At 39.1% G+C, this 20,812-nt stretch overlaps 1 protein-coding gene across 1 annotated transcript in view; it reads left to right on the plus strand.

Moving 5' to 3' along the window:
- The first annotated feature begins 256 nt into the window (after positions 1 to 256).
- Positions 257 to 20,812, plus strand: part of zgc:172282 (leucine-rich repeat and fibronectin type III domain-containing protein 1-like protein) — a 46,546-nt gene continuing 25,990 nt past the window's right edge. Inside the window, exons 1-6 of the mRNA XM_028573977.1 lie at positions 257 to 449; positions 1,285 to 1,436; positions 1,741 to 1,994; positions 2,570 to 2,813; positions 2,942 to 3,099; positions 4,198 to 4,578. Of these exons, the coding sequence (XP_028429778.1) occupies positions 257 to 449; positions 1,285 to 1,436; positions 1,741 to 1,994; positions 2,570 to 2,813; positions 2,942 to 3,099; positions 4,198 to 4,578 (1,382 nt within the window). The remainder of the gene's footprint in view (positions 450 to 1,284; positions 1,437 to 1,740; positions 1,995 to 2,569; positions 2,814 to 2,941; positions 3,100 to 4,197; positions 4,579 to 20,812) is intronic.

Consider the following 20,812-nt stretch of genomic DNA (forward strand, 5'->3'; position numbering starts at 1 on the left):
TGCTGCGGTTAGCAGGCAAGCCAATCTACCAAGCTACCGACAAGAGCATTTACTTTTGTTTAATTTTAATAAAAAGATAACAGAGGGCTTTACATATTTGTTTGTGCTTATATGTTTATGTTTTATATGTTTGTGACCAAGTTTTTCTGCAGGCAAGTGACTTTGTGCACGTTGCTTTGTCCTAAGGGAGGCTATCCACTTCAACTCATTGCACATTTTCTTCTGCCTCCAGTTGCCCTCTTCCCAGTGGAGGATAATGGAAAGGCTGTGGTTCTCTTTGCTGTTGCTGGCAGCAGCATGCAGGGGACAGCCGTGTCCAAAACGCTGTATGTGCCAGAGTCTTTCTCCATCGCTGGCTATCCTCTGCTCCAAGACAGGCTTGCTGTTTGTTCCTGCTGCCATTGACCGGCGTACCGTGGAGCTACGGCTCCAAGAGAACTTCATCACAGGTAACATGCCAGTCTGTCCTGTATTCCATTTTACCATCAACGAAGGCAGGGCATTAAGACATTTTGCATGGTTCAGTCTGTTTATTCTTATCAACTATCGTCTTACATGATTTCCTCAAGGGGGAACATGCTGCATGCTATAATATTGAGGAGCAGAACCTGTAGAAGAGTGAGCAATGTCTTGACAGGAAAAATATTGTATAGCAAAGTCAGAATTCATTTTTGTTGGACATCACAATAAGCAATATTTCTCATAGGTCTTGGTATTTCTTTTTAACTTTGAAACTTTTTTGTTTTGCCGTTCACTCTAGCAAATCTCATTCATGATTCATGTCCTCCTTATATCAAAGCGCTCTCTTGGATACGTTGAAACATACTTATTTTTAAGAACTGAAATGTTTGTTTATCCTTCTTTTTTAATCTGGATTCCCATTAGCTCCCACCAAGGCAATTACCTAATCTTCCCAGGCTCAACTTAAAATAAATTCTGTCCCATAGTTCGCCAAAACAAAAGACACATATGACCAAATGTGATCATAGGAGCATGTTCATCAGAAAAGCAGATATCCTTTCATTAACCACCACTTTCTTTTTAAATGCTTATCTTGTACTTATTCTTCCTATCCATCTCAGTTTTTTTTTTTTTTTTATAAAAATATGCAGAACAAACCAGAGTCATCTTTCGGTGGTAATGCAAACATTTGTCCTCAAAAATCTATGTAGTGCATATGGATTTACTGACTACCAGTTTTAATACTATATCTATTTAATATATCGGGCCACTTAGGACTCTGTTGATGCAGCGTCTCTTTGTGTTTATTCTGCTCATTCTCAGCTGTCCGAAGAAAGGACTTTGCCAACATGACCAGCCTGCTACATCTGACCCTGTCCAGAAACACCATCAGTCAAATTCTCCCTTCAGCCTTCAATGACCTGCGGCGATTGAGAGCACTCCACCTAGACTCTAATAGATTAACTATGATCAAGGTGAGACTGATGGATGGATGGCTGTATGGATAAATGATGGTAAACGGTAAATGAGTAGGCAGATGGATCATTGGACTGATAAACAGACTTGGAGGCCTTTAAGGTTGGATGGGTAGTTAATAGATACACATAATTGAACGACAGAGCTACAATGACAAAAAATATATATATATATATATATATATATATATATATATATATATATATATATAAAATACAGTAGAGTACAGTAGATAGATACAGTGTCTTTATTATGACACTACTGTGATGCTTCTTACAAAACTTTTGCTTTTTCACTGACCAGGATGACCATTTCAAAGGACTAACCAACCTTCGTCACCTGATCCTTGCCAACAACCAACTCCACTCCATATCTCCCCATGCCTTTGATGACTTCCTGTCCACGCTGGAAGATCTTGACCTCAGCTACAACAACCTTGCTCAGGCACCCTGGGACACAATTGGGCGCCTAACCAACGTCAACACCCTAAATATGGATCATAACCTCATAGAAAATGTTCCCCAAGGGGTATTCACCAACCTACACAAGCTGGCTAGGTAAATGGATGGATAAGCGGTAGGGATGCCACAGTGAGGACATTTCCTACCGGCCAATAAACTGGTGACAACACCGGTGTTAAAGATTAAAGATATTGTTTGATGGCGCTCAATATCTGTAGAGCTCTTACTTTGATCTCTGGCCTTTATGGTCAAGATTTTGTTGCGGAGCCGACTGCAGCTGCATCACTTTCTGACTGAAAGTCAACCGTCGGAGTTAACAGTTCATTGTTAACGTTATCAGGTGCCCTATTAGGATTGTTTTAAAATGGAAATATTGCAAAATAGGAGGTTTTGCTTCCTGGCGTGGTCTTGTCAGGATTTTTTATTTTATTTTATTAATGTATGAAACAGGAACAGTGCACATCAATCAACATTTCAGTTTCCACATTAATCCCAATGAGCGGATGGTGTGTATATATATATATATATATATATATATATATATATATATATATATATGCACAGGCTGGTTTACTAGTCAACTGAATAAAATACTGTTGATCTAATGAAAACATATGGATTTTTCTCTCTTTCCCCTTCTCTCATTTTCTTCCTAACCCCTCTTTTCACAGACTAGACATGACATCCAACAAACTGAAGAAAATTCCCCCAGACCCGTTGTTCCTGAGAATCCCAGTTTATGCCAAGTCCAAAGGCTCCCCCCTCACCTCCCTGGTGTTGAGTTTTGGTGGCAACCCCCTTCACTGTAACTGTGAACTTCTGTGGTTGAGAAGACTGACCAGAGAAGATGACCTCGAGACATGCGCCTCTCCCCCTGACCTCAGTGCCAAGTACTTCTGGACAATACCTGAAGAGGTAACATTTTGAGCTTTTCAAAAAAAGTTGCAAAAGTTGCATAACACTGAAACAAAGACAGAACTCAAATAATTTAAATAATAATAACAAAATATAATTTAATGACCTTATTCTTTTTTGCCCTTTAGGAGTTTATTTGTGACCCACCAGTTCTGACCCGTAAGTCTCCTCATACAGTTGCTATGGAAGGCCAACCTGCCAGCCTAAAGTGCAAGGCGAATGGCGACCCAGAGCCTGAAGTCCACTGGATCAGCCCTGAAGGGCGACTTATATCTAATGGCTCCAGGTACTGGCATTCTTTCTTGCTTAATCTACAATGAATTACTTTTCTCCATAGGCCTATAGCTTGTCCAGTTTCTCAAAATTAAAGTCAAGGTGCTCATTTAAGTGACTTGTCCTCTGAGAGCACCGCTCCATATTAAATTAAACCTGGCAACCCAGTTGGCAGGTGCAAGAGATGAGCTGTTTAAATATATATATATATCCCTGAACTGTTCCAACTCAGTGCTATGTGCCAATGTTCAACAGAGTCAGAAAGTCAGAAAGTGTGTCTTGCATAATGTTTTGTTTTGGCTGTAGTAGTAGGGCGTAGGCACATGACTAGAGTGGGACCAACAATTAGAAGGTAGTTGTTGAGGTCACACCTTTCTCCCATTTCAATCTGGTAACATAGTTGCCATATCTGTCAAATAGTGTTTGCATAAACATGTTATAACATGATTGATAATATTTTGAAAAAATAATGCTACCTCCCTTTAATTCCTTTCTTACACACTTTTTAATTTGACACTTATGTTTGCATTTTCACTTTAGATACTTTGATCAGAAAAGACACGTTTATGGATATGAAGCATTGTTGGATTGTTGGCAAATACCATTTGGCTAAACGCTTATACTTATGGGGATAAAGCCCACAATCAGTCAGCAACACATCCCCTCAGTCTGGCATTCAGTCATTGCATTGATTCTGGATAGAGTCAGAGACCGGATGCTGGTCATCGAAGTTGGCAACAGCATCAAGTGCTGCAGGCAGCAAAGTACAGGTGCAACTAAATGGGTTGATAAGGAGAAGAGTGATTAGCAATGGGCTCTTGTGTGGGTCGCAGAGAAGAGGGCTTAAGTAATTGGGAGGTGTGGATCAGAAGGGAGTTGCCTTTTTAACTGATAGTAATGGAATAATCGTGGGTCATTTTGCAACCAGAAGTGAATGTGCCCTGTTCTTTTTTTTCTCTTTGGAACCGATGTGAAGCTAAATGTCCTGGCCCATTTTAATATAAAGTTCTGACTATGTCAACTACGTTTTACAGTATACGTACATTTTACATGCCAGTTAATGTATTGAAAGATTTACTGAATTCACATGATGTATCTCAATTTCTTTCAGAACTTTGGTTTTCCCCAACGGAAGCCTGGAGATCAATGTGACGTCCCTGAAAGATTCCGGTAACTTTACCTGCATTGCCTCTAACGCAGCAGGTGAATCCACAGGAAGGGTGGAGCTAGTCGTCACGGCGATGCCCCATCTGGCCAACAGCACAAGCCGTAGCCGAGACCCATCCTCTGACCCTGCCCCATCTGACATCCTAACCTCCTCTAAGGTTGCACTGCCTAACAACGAGACCAGAGGGGCTGACCGGAGGGTCTCATTGATGGAACTGACAGGAAACTCTGCCCTCATTAGATGGAGCAGTCAGACTCCTACAACTGGAGTCAGGATGTTCCAGGTCCAATACAACAGCTCTGGGGATGACACACTGGTTTACAGGTCTGTCTATCTACACTGTCAATTTATGAACTGTCTGCCTGTGTGTTTTCATTTTCTGTCTATAGTACAGTATCAATGGTGAGTTCTATGGTTTATTAGTAAAAAGGATTTCCGTGCCTGTATATGTTTGCTAGTGTGAGCGTCTGTGTGTGTGTGTGTGTGTAAGTTAATCAGGAGGCATCAGTCGTTGCTATGAGGATGAGAGCAGATGATAGATGATATAAGTGGAGATTAGCCAGTCATCCAGTCGTAAAAGTCTAATGAACTGAAATGATAAAGACGTCTGTCGTGGAACACAGCCATTGTCGGGTTCGCTGAGCCTGGTCCAAATGTGAAGAGTGTGGCTCTTCTCTGCTTGTTTTTCAGTTTGCTTCACTGCTGCTTTGATGTGCTGATCTTGTTGCAGCATCGTTTCATTGCTGTTAATACATGCAACACTTTTCTATATTTATTTGGGTTTATCTTGGCAAGGACATTTTGTTGAATGTCTCTCATATTAACTGACTGGCTTGTAGTTGGTGCCTATCAAACCGCTACAACATTTTATAAAATGTTAAGGTTTCAGTGTAGAAGGAGTTAATCATTTAATAGATCTTTAAAACAAATAATCATCCCAAGTCTAAATATAAGGGAAATGTACACCCATAGAATTTCAATAAATTGAAAGAGCAGTTTAAGGTATTATGGTAATTATTCTTGATAGTGGTGTGGTTGCAGCCATAGAATAATATTAATGTTATCATTGAAATTAGCCTCATTTAATGCACAACATTCAAATGATTGCAAATTATGTTAATCATAGAACTACAGTAAGGGCATGTTAGACTCAAAGAACTTGAATGAATGGTCGAATTGGTGTTTTTCTCACAAAATGACAAATCAGCTTCCTTATGTCGTGATGTTCATTCCAATCCCAATTAAACATATTTAATGTCAGACTGTTGCAGCCCTCTAGCTGGAGAAAAAAAGAAAGAAAAAAAAAAGCATGGTGCAATTACCATAGGGAACATGTGTTCCAGTTAAGATTTCTCTTAAATCTTGGTGGTCATGTGGAATCTTAAGCTCTTTCTGTGAGAAATCCCAAAGCACTGGTAACATTTTGCCTAAATCTCTTGGAAAGCTTTATTAAGACGTTTATTTTCAGTTCAGGGGACTTTTCATATGTTGTGGTGTTGTCATGGCAACATGTTGGGAAAATCTCCCAGATCTTGTTATGCGTGACAGGTGGCTTTAATACTATCACAGACGAGTGCTGCTGATTATTATTAATTTATTACATTTTTTCCACAGGTGCAAATGAAATGGCCAAATATATCACTCTGTCTTATGTGAAGCAAATACAAAATGTCCTCTCTGCCCTGCAGAATAATCTGATAACCAATTTAGCTCTGCTTGGCCATTTTTACTCTTAATCAACAGCTGAAATTGTCTGTCAGGGAAAATAATTCTTGAAAGAAGAACCTGTGATAGAATATGTCAAATCCATCCCAGTTGACAGGAAATGCAGACAGTGCCTCTTAATCTGTGAATGTCGCTATGATGTTACATGTAAGCTTAAGAGGAAACTTGTGTATTCAGACAGTTTAGCTAACTGTGGGAGACAATCAGCTTCTTACAATTCTAAGCATGACAACCGATTTGCATAGCAACCTCCCATCTGCACCTGCCTGGTCAAGGTAGGATGCAGTTAGTGGGCACAGCGGTACGAAATACACTCCTTACTGGTCAGGTGTAGGTGTGAGGGTAGCTGTCAATCTTACAAACCTGAACTCATCAAGCAGATTGTCTGGATACTTGAAAGCATACATTTAGTCTCTACCTATACCCAAGTAATAGCTGTTAATATATTGAATTATTATTATATAATATTATTACATAGCTTTGTTGAATTCTAATGTAGAATGCGGTCTGTTATTTCTTGATAACAGACCGCTGCTAAGGATAACACACCGTTGCCATGCAAAAGCAGAGCGTTGCCATGGACGCAGTTCTGTTCACTCTGGAGGACAGCTATCAATCAGTCCGCTGAAAGAAGTCCGGATAATTTAGCCTATCAGCTGTGGCAAAAAGTGGGGAAACGTGGAGCAACTTCTGTCCTCCAAGCAATGACAGCAGATTTGATGAGCGTCTATCGCTAGTATCTTTCTATACCGTCTATGATCGCTAGCTACGCAGTAACAGCCGTAGGGACAACAACGCTAATTAGTTAGCTTAGCTACATTGCAACTTGTTTAACGTTAACTTACAGGTGTGTCAACATGCAGCGGCTCTGCAAAAAGGAAACGAGATGAATGAGGACATAAACGTCCACATAAATATTCCCAAAAAAGCCATTCACCGTGTCTCACTTCACCGTCAACAGAAATGTTCAGTTTAATGTAAATTAGAGCAGCCGATAGCCCGCTAGCTCACTACAACGCTTCAGCTAATGTTGTGTCAATTCCTGCAGTGATCAAAACAGCAGCTGGGTCATTTGTCCACCACGGCAGCACCCCATAAAATATACGGCTACTACCACAGCCCGTAAGGTGGTGTTGAGTAGCTAATAGACGAAGGATTGCATTACAGAGTTTTTACGTTGCTATGGACTCAGGATTCCAACCGTAGAGACGGAACGGACTATTTTCTCTAGTGGAAGCAATACAATCCTATTTAAATCAATACACTCCCATTTAAATCAATATTTTGTCAAGTTATTAGTCAAATTATTGATTTATTTGGTAAGTAGCCATGTAATAAGCGGGATAATGTAGAGCGAGGCGGCCTTCAGGCTGATTCAAGACCCCTCCGTTTCGCGTCGGGGTCCTGATCACCCTGTCGGGGTTGTATTCGCTATAACAACCGCCTAGCTCTACATTATCCCTTACATAACATAACATATACTATGTTGGCAGTGGCGGAGTCCACCATTCCTGTGCTCGATTAGGATTGCCTTCCAAAACAAAAAGAGATTTGCAGGAAAACGATGCATGCGTGTAATCCAAGTTAATTTTAATGCAAATGTTAATTCCTACTCCTGCTTCACCTTAAACATGTTCAACTGGTGGAACATAGGATGGCTTTTATTGTGAAGCAGCCACACTGTGTTTGTCCCAGCCGTTGGCACTGACTTAACTGTTTATCAAAAAATGCTTCTAAATGAAATGACAACGACAATGTAATTTCTTATTTTTGCAAGGGAATAATGGAACAAGAAAAAGCAACCACTTTGAGTTTTTAGATAAAGAACTGCAGAAGACAGACACCTCTGCGAGGTAACCAAATTTACTGTGTTCTGCTGCTGTGTAAAACGTATTGCACCACGTGGAGCATGAAATCAGATAGGGGTTGCAATCATTTTTGACTGTGTTCTTTATTAAAACAATGCAAGTTTGTTTGGTTGCGCTATAAATAGATATACCAGTTGCTCTGCTGTTGTATTTCTGACAATGGAGCTGCTTAAGGAGTGTTTGCTGTAGTATTAAACCACACTTGCTGCTGTCACAGTAACCACAAGTGACACCAAATCAACCAGGACTGAAATTTTAAGCATTATAAAAAAAAATAAGATCTTAAAAGGTGCACTATGAGTTCCTGCATGGTTTCAGCGTGAATTACGATACAAATTACAGTGCTTAATTTTTCTTATTACATCAAGTTATTAGTCAAATTATTGATTTATTTGGTAAGTAGCCATGTAATAAGCGGGATAATGTAGAGCGAGGCGGGTTGTTATAGCGAATACATCCCCTTCGCGTCGGGGTCCTGATCACCCTGTCGGGGTTGTATTCGCTATAACAAACGCCTCACTCTACATTATCCCTTACATAGCTTTTTGAACATATGGTTCATGAGAACAGGCTGAAACACATGGATGTGTGAGTTACAATGTAGCTTATTCTTAAATACATTGCGACTGTCTGATCCATCATGCTACCCAGTCCACATGTGCTTGCTTATGTTGCAGTCTAAAAATATGTCAATCTTACTGCATGCATAAAGCTGCCTTGCATCACATAAGATCATGACTGAATCGTGCCTCTGATACCATACAGCGAGTCACATGGCATCGTGAGATTAACATCCATAAGAAGGCATCATCATTGCACCAGCTCTGTTTTGAGCAAAAGCAAAAAAAAAAAAAAAAAAAAAAAGCTCTGAGTGTGTCGGTGTGCATGTGTGTACATTTCTTCTCTTCGGTCTTTCTTTGGTCAATATCCATTAGGAGGGTTGAGGCACAATGCTATGAAGAGAGGAGAAATGGAGGGGTGAAGGGGAGGGGGGGAGGGTGGGGGGTTGCACAAAGTGCTGAGCATCAGAGATAGCAGGAAACAGGGAAAGAGAAAACAACATGGTGCCACAGGAAGAGGCCATTTGAGCTTAACAAATTTATTTTTTATTTTGGTTTTCTCGGTTACACACAAACAGGATGTCATTACTGATCTATGTCACACTAGTTGAAGCTCTATCAATGTTACCAATTGTTACTGATTAGATGGAAAGAAAAATTCGTAATCAGAGAGAGTGGAAAGATTGTTTTGTGACACAAGCATTGATGATAGCTTCCCCTTGTCCGTTAGATAATAACATTAAAGAGGGTTTTTTGTTATTATTTATCTGTATGAATCTTTGTCACACAGCATTTTAATCAGATCAGAATGTATTTATTTATTTATTTATTTATTAATTATCTGGTGTTTCAGGCACATTCTAAATTTACTGCAAAATAATTGCTACAATTCTTGATTTTCTTTCCTCTCTGGGAACATTACTCCAGTAAGGGCATCCAGATTCTAGCACCTGTGAGCTACACACTGCCCTTGGTGTCCTTTTTATTTAACTTTTATTTAAGCAGGTGCTCAATTTAGAACCATTTCCACTTGAGAAAGAGCACCAATAGTCCAGAGATTTTCAGAGGAGCTCAGAACATAGAGATGGCTTTCTGATGCAGTCTCAAAACCCCCTGACTACTTACGATCAATGCATTATAGCACAGAGCGTATGTGAGTGTGTGTTTGTGTGCATATGTGTGTATCTACTTGGTCGGCAGAGTATTAGTTAACCCTGCGTCCGAGACATGCTCTTCAAAAGCCCCTGACTAATATAATCAATGCCTATTCAAGTGTGCATTAACGTCTAGGTCAAACCATCAGACAGTGGAACTGATAAGTGGTAAAATTCTACAACATTGCACTGGATAATTTAATTTTGACTCAACATTTTACTACCTAGATGACTGAGATAAATCTATAACTAGTTTCTTCTCAAAATGAGGCCTTTTGGTTAAGCTGCCTTTTTATCTGTTTTTATTTATTGATTATTTCTTTTATTTCACCCTTTCCCCTTTATCCCTCTTTGTCATTGTTTATCTTTGTCTGGCTAATCTCCCATTGCATTTCCCTCTGCTGTGTGTGGTTATTGGTGTATTTCTGGAATTTTGTAGTTGAATGGGCCTTTTGAGAATGTGCAGTGCATGTGCTTTTTACTCTGACTGTGTTGGCAGCTTTACATTAGGAACATAATAATTACCTGATTACAATGGATTTTTTTCCTTTTTTTCATTTCCCCTTGAAGCTACACAACATAATGGTGATTGTGTAAAGGAGAGCTGTCAAAATGTGAGCAAAGACTTAAACAAATACAAAGTCCAGCATTATATTATCAAGTAGTATTTTATTCATGTTTTGCCTGTGTGTGTGTGTGTGTGTGTGTGTGTGTGTGTGTGTGTGTGTGTGTGTGTGTGTGTGTGTGTGTGTGTGTGTGTGTGTGTGTGTGTGCTTTTTCTGGGACAATTATAGTGGCAATTTTGTATTAAATATACTGAGCTGTCATCAGTCAGAGGTCAAGAAGGATCAATAGCTTAGATTCCACCACAGGCATCACCATGGATAGCCCATAATCTAACCAAACAAGTCTGGCATTAGCTCGGCTTGCACTTTGTGGCTGAACAGCCCAATCCAGATCTATATTTGCCTAAAACTACACTTCTCATTTCAAGGTTCCGAGGTGGTGTATAGCTTGGTGTTCACATTTAGCCATTATGTGGTCTGCATTACATTTTCCCTCTCTGCCTATAGCTTTGACAACACTCCTTTTGTCAGTGAGTGAATCTCTATGTGTTGTACATATTACAAGAGACAGAATGAAATGAGCCAGTCTTCGCCACCAGTCTTGCCATTGCCATGAATGACACCTGTAACCATGGCGTTGCTTGTTACTCACAGAACCGATCAACCAAACAGGGGTTTATTTCATTGATTTAAGCCTAATTCTATAGCCACACGCAGCACGTCTCTTTTCCCAGTCTTTATTGACACCCCTACTGGGGGTAAAAACATTGATACTTGTATGACATTGCTATCTTCTAGTTGTCAAATGCAAATATGCATGTTTTACATTGATAAACCAAACCTGTAGGTCTTTCAATTTCTCGCTATATTATCAAAACTTCAACAGCTTCAACATTCCATTTAAGCGTGGCAACTACCTTTAGCTGCAGCGCAAATACAAAGGGCCTAAAGGCTACTGTATGCACTTGTAACTCAGGGGCAAATCAAAGGTTTGCAGAATCACAATCATAATGCAGGCTTGACCGGCTAATGCATGTGGTCTGGCTAAATATATTGCAATGTGAGCGGAATCTGACTTGGCAGTGTTGATATCTACCAATCAGAGCATCCTGTTTGAGGATTAAAATTGAAGTTGAAACTTGTAACTAGGGTTGGGTATCGTTTGGATTTTTTCTGATACCATTGCAAATTATACTTTTAAATGATACTTTTAAAACAGTGCCGGTGCCTAAACGGTGCCTGAACGGATACTTTTAAAAAAAGTAACTTATTTCACCAGTAAATTCCTGTTGACAACAAAAAAACACTAGATTGGAAAAGGGTATTTTACAATAACTTTGAATGCACCACGAGGCTGGCGAGGCTAGTTTCTGCCATCAACACAAAGCACCCTCACACCTGCATAAGCACATGCACACGCACGCACACACACACACACACACACACACACACACACACACACACACACCCTGTAAATAGATATCTCTTCAAAACCTACTTTTAAGCCCACGCTTTCGATTCTTCTCTAAAACACCACTTTATCTGTCTGGATCACGTATGAGTGAGTACATTGTCAAGTGTATGTGGGATAAGATTTTTGAGTGTGTGTGCATGTTTGTGTCTGTGTTTCTGTGTGTCCAGGTTGATTCGCCTCACATTTTCCTCACCACGCAAGGGCAGACGGAAGTCAATGTAAACCTTTTTTTCACACTGCAGACCATTGCCTGTGATCTAACTCCCTCTCTTGTCTCTACAGTCTCTATGTTGTCTGTGGTATGTGGTTCTTTGGATAATGGACTCACAGACACAAAACATCTGCTCAGACCAGCACACTCAGGATATAGTGACTGGAAACATGCATTAATAACAGATCACAAGGAGTAGATAGCTGCTCTTGTGACTGTTGAGCAGTTATTTACTTAAGGTCCTCTCAGAGATGCTGTGCACATTATGGGACACGAGTGCATGCAGATGCACTTTTCGTACCTTGTCATTGCATGGATGATAATAAGCTTTGACACTGATGTATTATTATTTGTCAGACTCAATCAACTGTTATATTTGTGATTGACTATTCCTATACCACAGCCAGGGAAAATGGGTTAAAGGATAAGTATTGTCTAGTTTTTTTTTTTTTATCCTCTAGAATCAGTTCTGTTCTGAATCAATATAGCAGAAATTATATGAGTAGAATAATGTCTGGTATACCCCCCAAAACATGCTTAGGCGGAATGGTCAATATGCTAATTATCTTGATCTCTTCTTTGTTATGTATATAACAATACTAAACTTGCTTTAAGTAAGCAGTAATACAATTCCCCATGCAATTCAGCAACAGTTCTAAGGAAATCAGCTTTGTTAGAGAGGAGGACTTAATGTTTCTTAATATTTATTAAATATGTTAGATTTTCCTTCAATGCCCAACACTCTGGGCAAAGTTTTAGCTGATAAACAAGGCTGCTGTATAAATCTTTTCTGGTTGGTTGGCACTAATATGCAAAAGAGACACCAAAGATCAGATGAAGCTACTGTAGTTCTATTGCATGTGTAAACTATTGTAAAACCACGCTTACAATAAAAGTTACAGTGTATGTGTGTTACATACAAAGAAACAGAAGAGTCTTTTATAATTGCCAAAAATGTCAAGGAGTTCCCTTTGTATTACGAATGATTCAATTTACCTTATTTTTAGTTTTAATGAAGCAAAATGGTTACCTGGTAACATCTTTGACTATTTTGTTCAGTTAAAAAAAAAGTAAATTTTTTGTTATTATTATAACAATACAAAAATAAGTGAGACTGTAATTGATCATAGTTGATCCACCATTATATCACATTGTTAGTACAATTTGATTGCTTCACTACTTTCAGGTAAATAAGTTTATACAACACAGGAAACAATAAAGATAAATAAAACAGCTACTTTTTTTTTTTTTAGACAACTAGGCCTTATGGCCAAACATATTTACAGCTCAAGTTCGGAAGTAATATCTGTCAATTTTCAACTACTGCAGTTTAACTGATAAATCAGCTCTGATTAAAAAAGCAATCACAGAAACATTGTGGTAAATCGAATGATATGGATAATGCGTTAATGTAGGTTAGCGCTGTTATGCACTAAATAAATCAATTTAATGAGTGAGCCCTAGACATGTGGTTTGACCTTGGAATGGGAAATAATATATTCAATGGCTCATAAAGACACAGGGGGTGATAAACCAATGTTTTTTTTCATTAGTGTGTGGCTGCTATGATGGCTGCTTACTGTACATGTTTAGACTGTATACATGCAGAAGAAGGTTTGATATATGGCATTTTAAAAGCCACTGCTGCTACCAGGATCTTTGCACTGAAGCTGGTGATAGAGGTTATTTTGTGCTGATAATTTCACTCTTTTCAAGAAAGACATTTACACGTATCTAGTTTCTGCAATACAAAAAAAACAAAAACATTTTAATCCTAGGGTTCAACTGCATTTCTAACTACTACACTTAAAGATATTATTTCTACAATTACAATCATTAATTGTGGACTTGCAGTGGAAAGTCTTGTAATGAACAACCAGTCCAACATTTTTTTAATTCATTAAATATTGAATTTCATCAACCAAGCTCTGTATGATATGCATTATAGTTGATGTGTACAACACCAAAGAGAAGATATTCAGGTTCATACCAGCATTACATACAACATCACCAAACTGATAGATCTTGCCAATCACATTCATGCATGCTTGTGTGCACATTTTCCACACCCACTGGTGGCGATGAGCAGTCCGTCTGTAGGTCATTGTCATTTAATTTAATTATTCACTGCGTACGTACTAATAAGCTTAAGGCTTAATGACGAATGACTGTCCACACACGAACGTGTGCGCGCGATTGGAAAAGGGTATTTTACAATAACTTTGAATGCACCACGAGGCTGGCGAGGCTAGTTTCTGCCATCAACACAAAGCACCCTCACACATGCATAAGCACATGCACACACACACGCACGCATGCGCGCACACACACACACACACACACACACACACACACACACACACACACACACACACACACACACACACACACACATTGCTGGTACCTTCTGTATTTGTGCCAATTAAATGCAGAACTAATGAGTCAGATCAGAGAGGTTAAGTTCAAAGACACTGAAGACATGGTCTCTTTAGTCACCTCTTCTTCCTTCTCTCTTGCATGGCAGCAGTCTTTTTCTCTTTCTTCATGTAACTCCATTTATTGTCCCCTATATATATATATATATATATATATATATATATATTACTCCTGAAGTCCCGGTTCTTTTTTGCTGCCTCATTCCACTCTCTCTCTCTCTCTCTCTGTATTCTGCTCTCTTTTTAGGGTATTTTGCTTCCTCCTTTGTCTATTTTTTAACTTGCTGTCTTACCCTCCCAGTTTCTCCGTCCCTCCATATCTTCCTCGCTCTGCCTCCCTTTCCTCTCCTCTCCCGGATATTTGCGGAGCTCAGCAGAACGCTGCTGGCCTCCCGACCATAATCTCTGTTTCGTGTTTTGTTGCCGTTCTCATCATCATCCCAAATCAATGTTTAATTATCCTGTGCCATCCCCCCCCCCTCTAGCCCCACCACACCCAGCCTTGAGCTCTTCATGGATGGAGGGAAGAGTAATTAAAAAAAGACACACTGAGAGAGGAGAGTGATGGGGAGGGCAAGAAAGTAATGAATAAGAGGCAAAAATGGAGCAAAGAAAGAAGCAGTTGGTTAGAGGAGGAGACTGGGGCAGGAGGATGAGGGGGGGCACGAGAGGATGAGGGGAAAGGAGAAGAAGGGATTTGGATGTTAAGTAGGGATAAGAGATGAGAGATGGTGGATAGATTGCATCCCACAACACTCAATGAAATATGAGTAAATAAATGTTTCATTAATGATTGAGTTTCCATCATGTGCTTGCACAAGCTTAATATTCAATCGCGGTTTATCCTTGTTTTAAGCTGCCTAGTACTGTTGAGCTCAGACATCCTGATGTGACAGCAGCCGTGCGAGGCTGTAAGATCATATCATAGTTTGTAATGTCAAATTGCAATATTCAGAAAATTGTTTCATTTATTTAGTCATTTAGTCCACACTGAAGGATTGAAGTGAGGACAACTAAGTGAGAATAACTCCAGCTGTTAACCTACAAACTGCATGTTGTTTTTGTGAATACAAAAACACCTCAATATAATGTTTGCACAGTACGTCTGTGTGGAGCTCCCCACTTTTTCACTTGAGTTTCCTCCCACAGTCTGAACATGCAGGTCAGCTAAATAAAAAATAAAATATATATATATATATATATATATATATATATATATATATTTACAGTTCGCAGTTATTTTGTTTTAAATGGAAGGGGGGGAAAAATCGAATCAAAAATCAAGTTTTTTATAAAAAAATCACCCAGCTCTAAAACCAGCCTCTGCGACTTGACCAGCTAGGTCACAGACACCACAGTCAGCTGGCTTGAGTCGAGCCAGTTCAGACCGCTGCAACTTTTCTCTGCAACGTTCTAAAACGGTTTTGTCTCGTCGCAAATCTTTGGTCTGCTTTAGGCCCTTACATTGAGTTTGCCACTTTGATATAAAAAACAGCCTAAGAACATCAAGATAAGAATCAATAGTAAACAAGAAAAATCTAACCAATCCCCAATCAGTAAAAGCCAATCCAATATATTGAGTGAATTGCAGTCCAATTTAGTTTAGCAGTAAGCCAGGATGAGATTAACTGAGCTGAACTGCTTTGCAATTGACTCAGGGTAATGCTTGTGCATATGAAATGTACATACAGCAAGGTTTTTATTATTATTATTTGGTTACTTTTTTCTCTCTTGGGGTGTTATGTTATTGACATTGATTACTATTCACTCCCTATCCTGATTGAATTCTTATCTTGTTATCATCCATCCACTCGGGTGCAGTAAGGGTTATAAGTGGTTATGTTTAGAATTAGGGACAGGATCCAGGGAGTTAGTGGCAAATCAATTCAGTGTCATCAATCTAAAGAGATGTTCCTAAGGAACTGAAGGATGAAACAATGACGCTGTAGCTGTGAAAAGTGCAGCTTTATTCACTTATACTATATTACTATATTTGCAGATTGAGAAGGACCAAGTGTTTCTAGGGGCGAATATCGTATATTTGTCTGCCGTGCAATAAATAAGTATCTTTAAATATTAAAGAAAATGGCAAAAGGCAAATATCAGAAGTCACTACAACATGAAAACCCCTTTTAACCTTGCCAACTTTGCATGCCTTAATAGCTTTTTATGAATACATTCTGCAACGAAAATCATAACTTCTTTGTATTTTCTCTATTAAGATTCCATTATATTTTAATTTCTTAAAGTGTGATTTTTTTTGTCACTTTCACATCATGTGCAGTACATAATCAGTCAAACCTTGAAAAGTTGCCTCTCTGTACCTCCTCTGTCTGATAAAACTGCCTGTCTCCTGCTAAATAATGTTTTTTTTTCAAATACATCAACTTTTTAAGAGTAGAAACAACCCTACTATAAATATGAGTGTGTATGTTTGATATAAATCAAGAACAAGACATATGAACCCTTAACAAATGTGAAACATGATAACAACAGACACACTGATGTTGTGGATGTGTTGGATTTCATGGTAAGAGCCATTATTTTCCTCCTAGTATAGACTTGAAACATAACACTCTGATTGCCTGCCTTTCTCTCTCTTTTCTTCCCCCCCTCCTTGTCATTCTCTTGCTTCATCCCTCCATTATTCATACTCTCGTCCTCTTAGCCCTGTCTCCAGTGTCTTCTTTTATTTCCTTCTATCTTCTAATCCAAGATCCCCTCTATAAATAAACAGACATGCCTCCACACATAAGTATACAGCAATCTGGTATTATCCTGTATTGGGTCATACTTTTTTCTTTAATGGTGCGTGTGGTTACATAGATCTGCAGTATTGGCTGTTACGGTAGTAGGTACTGTCTGCATCAAGCCCATTTCCTCTGTTCATCTTGCAGTCTCTATTCAACTCTTGCTTATTTAATCTGCTGACAACATTAATATTCCATTGTTGTAAGGCTGAACCCCTTATAGATTAAGCTACATAACATACAGAGTTTGATTTGTATAATTGCTGTGTATTTTACTTCACAGTATCAGAGCACAATATAATTAGCTGCAGACGTTAAATAGTCTGACCCCGAGATGCTAGGGGCTTATTTGGGATCTCACTCGGAACAAATCTTTTTTTTCAAGACTTAATAATACTAGTTTGATTTGACGGATCTGAATCTATGAATTTGAAAAATTTCTGTCCACTTAAAAATCTCTGTAAAACATTTTTATAATATTGTATTGGCCATGGGTGTTAAAGCTCATATGGAGATGCATTATTTATAATGACTCCTTTATTATTCTGCCTTTTCCAGGCATTTACAAACCCAGAGAGCATGTGCCTGAATGTCCATGATGCATTGGTGTAGTGATAAGTAGCAATAGTGAGAATACAAGCAAAACAAGCTGTATATATATATATATATATATATATATATATATATATATATATATATATACACAAGCTGTATATATATATATATATATATATATATATATATAGATCAAATTTAAACCGAGAAGGAAATCTGTATTTCATTGATTTCTCTCAAAATCAATTGTGAATATGAATAAAAAATACAAGTTCTCTTTCAAGTTGACAACACCAGGCAGTCACTTTTCATTTTCTCAACAATCAAATGTCATTCTCTCTGATCAAACTCCTTTAAAGCTGCACTAAAAATGTAATATCGTAGGTCAGTGTAACTACATTTACATGTAATCATTTGGAAGATGATTTTGTCCAAAGCGAAGTACAGATAAGGTACAATCCAAGCCACAGGAGATCAAGGAGAAGGCTATGAGAAAATGTACTCCAACACATTCACAAGTACCACAAGGTTGCAGGTGCAGGAAGTAACACATTACGCAAATTCTTTTTAGAGAAAAAGAGTCTTAGCGAAGAGAAGTGTTAGTAAATCCTCTGAACAAGTAAAATATCGTAGTGCTGCAGGGTGTAAAACATGGGTTATTTCATCAGTGTGTAGCCTGTTCTCATGAACCATTCGTTCAAAAGGCCACGAAAAGTAAAGCACTGTAATTCGTAAGCATTCCACGTTGTTTTTGCTGTATTCACTGCACTGACGGCCGCTGTATAAAAACATGGCTGGCCGCGTAGGGAGGAGGTCGGGGTGGATGGGTAGGCAATAACATACAGGACTTACAAGCTGAAAACTAAAGCCTTTCACCCAGGAAATGCGTGTTCCTTTGGAGTAGCCTACTTCCTTGCTGCAATTAATACAATGCAGAGGAGGAGAAAAGTGCATCTGTCTTCAAAAAAATCATCTGTTGATCTTGATGGTAATCTGTCTACTGTACAATAACAAATTCAAGTACAAAACATTTGGTCTCAACAGTCTCAACTACTGCCAGAAAACGCTTGGTTATGTTGTAACCGTGGTTCTCTGAGTGAAGAGGCTCTCTCTACCATACATATGGAATAACTAACAGTGTAACTGTTAACTTAAATAGTGTTAAAATCTCGTCTCGTCTCGATCTCGTGAGCTGGGTGTCTCGTCCCACGCCTAAGTATCACTGAATAATTACTGTACAGTATTACAGATAACTAATCAGTTATTCATAACATCTGCACATGGAGATTAAGGTTGCCATAGGCAGTGAATTGTTTCCACCAACAGGAGCGTTTTGAGCTATTAAAGGCTACAAAACCTACCGTCTTGCTTGTGCGGAAAGGGTCTCAAATGATCCATGGCAGTGTGCAAGTCATGGTTTTGGTGATGTTGGCAAAATCATAGCCTATACATGTTTATGTCTATATATGTTATACATGTTACAAATTTAGCATAATCACTGTGTATGAAAGCTAACACTAAAGGCGGTGCTACATTGGAATTAGTTAAAAGCTGCATCTGACTGAGATGGCAAAGGAGACTTTTTGTGTCAGTAACTTACTCCAAAGGCACCTGACCAAGCGTTGGTTTTTGACATGCTGGGAGTGAGACTGTGTTGCAGTCAGCAAACAGGGTCACAGTGAAGTGAACATGACAACTAACGTTATAGCCTAAAAGTGCAATAAAACCTTTGTGAGTAACAAGCCAATACTTAAATCAATACACCTGCTTAACAGGCATACTTGTAGAAAACACATTTTTCAACCTGCTCTTTCTCCGCTGCTGCTGTTTGCTGTTGCAGGCTTGTTGCTCGGAGGTAGAGTGATTGCCCCATAACCACAAGGGTGGCGGTTCAATCCCGGGCTCCTCAAAGTGTCCCTGAGCAAGACACTGAATTCCAATTGCTCCCCGGACGCTGCGTATACTGTATATGTATAGCTGTCTACTGCTCCTAATATACTTAGGATGGGTTAAATTGCAGGAATAAAATGTCACTACATTGTACTGTGTGTAGGTATGTGACAATTAAGAATAACGTTTGTTTTGTAGACAGTTTATCGTAGTAAGCAAATTATTGTTAACTCAGCTGCTTAGGCTGAGACAACTAGCCTCTTTTTTGCTCTATACCAGCGGTCCACATGGTTAAATAATATTCACGTAAATTGCGTCATCTGACTACACATGATTGTTAATATTAATTAGCCATGTGGACCCCTGGTAAAGAGAAAAAAAAGAGGCGGGTTCCTCTCAGCAAGCAGCTGAGTTTACAAGCGCCTAAGAGAGATTATAGTGATAACTACCAAAACAGGTTGGAACATGCAGTCTCCTCACAATATGATTTCATCAGATGTTACATCAGAATTAAAAGTTTATCTTACGAGATACTATCTCCTACTTTCAGGGCTTCTGTACATTCCTGCAATTCTGATAATGAACAATTTTAATAATCTTGCTTCTAATGTCAATCCCTGGCTGTCTGACATTTCAATGTCATTTTTGAGCTGTGTCCCCAAGAACATTCTCTTCTAACCAAATGACAGACAAATATAGCTTTCAGTGTAGTGTTCTTTGATCCTCGTTTAAATAAACATCTTTTAAGGATTTGCCTGATGCTCTTATTTGGACTGCCTTACAATAACTTCAAAGAGGTGCATACATTCATTTTCATTTCACATTTCATTCATTATTTTTTATATCATTAAGATGCAAGGCAGAGAGGGGGAAAATAGGGCAGAGGGAAGCGTGAGAAGCAAGGAGGAAAGTATGATGAGCGAAATGCAAGAAACATGGGGATGAGTTACAGGTTAGAGTTCAGGACGGATGAAAGAGGAGAGAAAAAGGTTGGTCGTTAGAAGAAGAGTGACTCAGAGAAAACAAAAGGAAAACAGTGAAGTAGTGTGGAAGGGCAAGGGGCAAGATGAAAAGAGAGGGAGAGAGGATGGGGAGAACGGTAAGGATGGGACAGGTTGAAAGGAGAGTGGAAGATAAAAGAAAGATGAAATAAAGGAGCAAAGGAGAGTAAGGTGGGAGGATGGAATAAGGGGAGGATGCCTCATTGGGAGGGAGGACCCTGCCTCACTTACAGGGGTCCTGCTGAAGGGGCTTTAAGACACAACTGAATCACCAACCTACTGAACACACAGCCACCATATCTTATTCATTCAGACTGACCGAGGCAGGTGGAACAAACTTGCATGCACGCACGCACACACACACACACA

Source organism: Perca flavescens, chromosome 3 (genome assembly GCF_004354835.1).
Source record: "Perca flavescens isolate YP-PL-M2 chromosome 3, PFLA_1.0, whole genome shotgun sequence".
In the NCBI taxonomy this organism is placed as follows: Eukaryota; Metazoa; Chordata; class Actinopteri; order Perciformes; family Percidae; genus Perca; species Perca flavescens.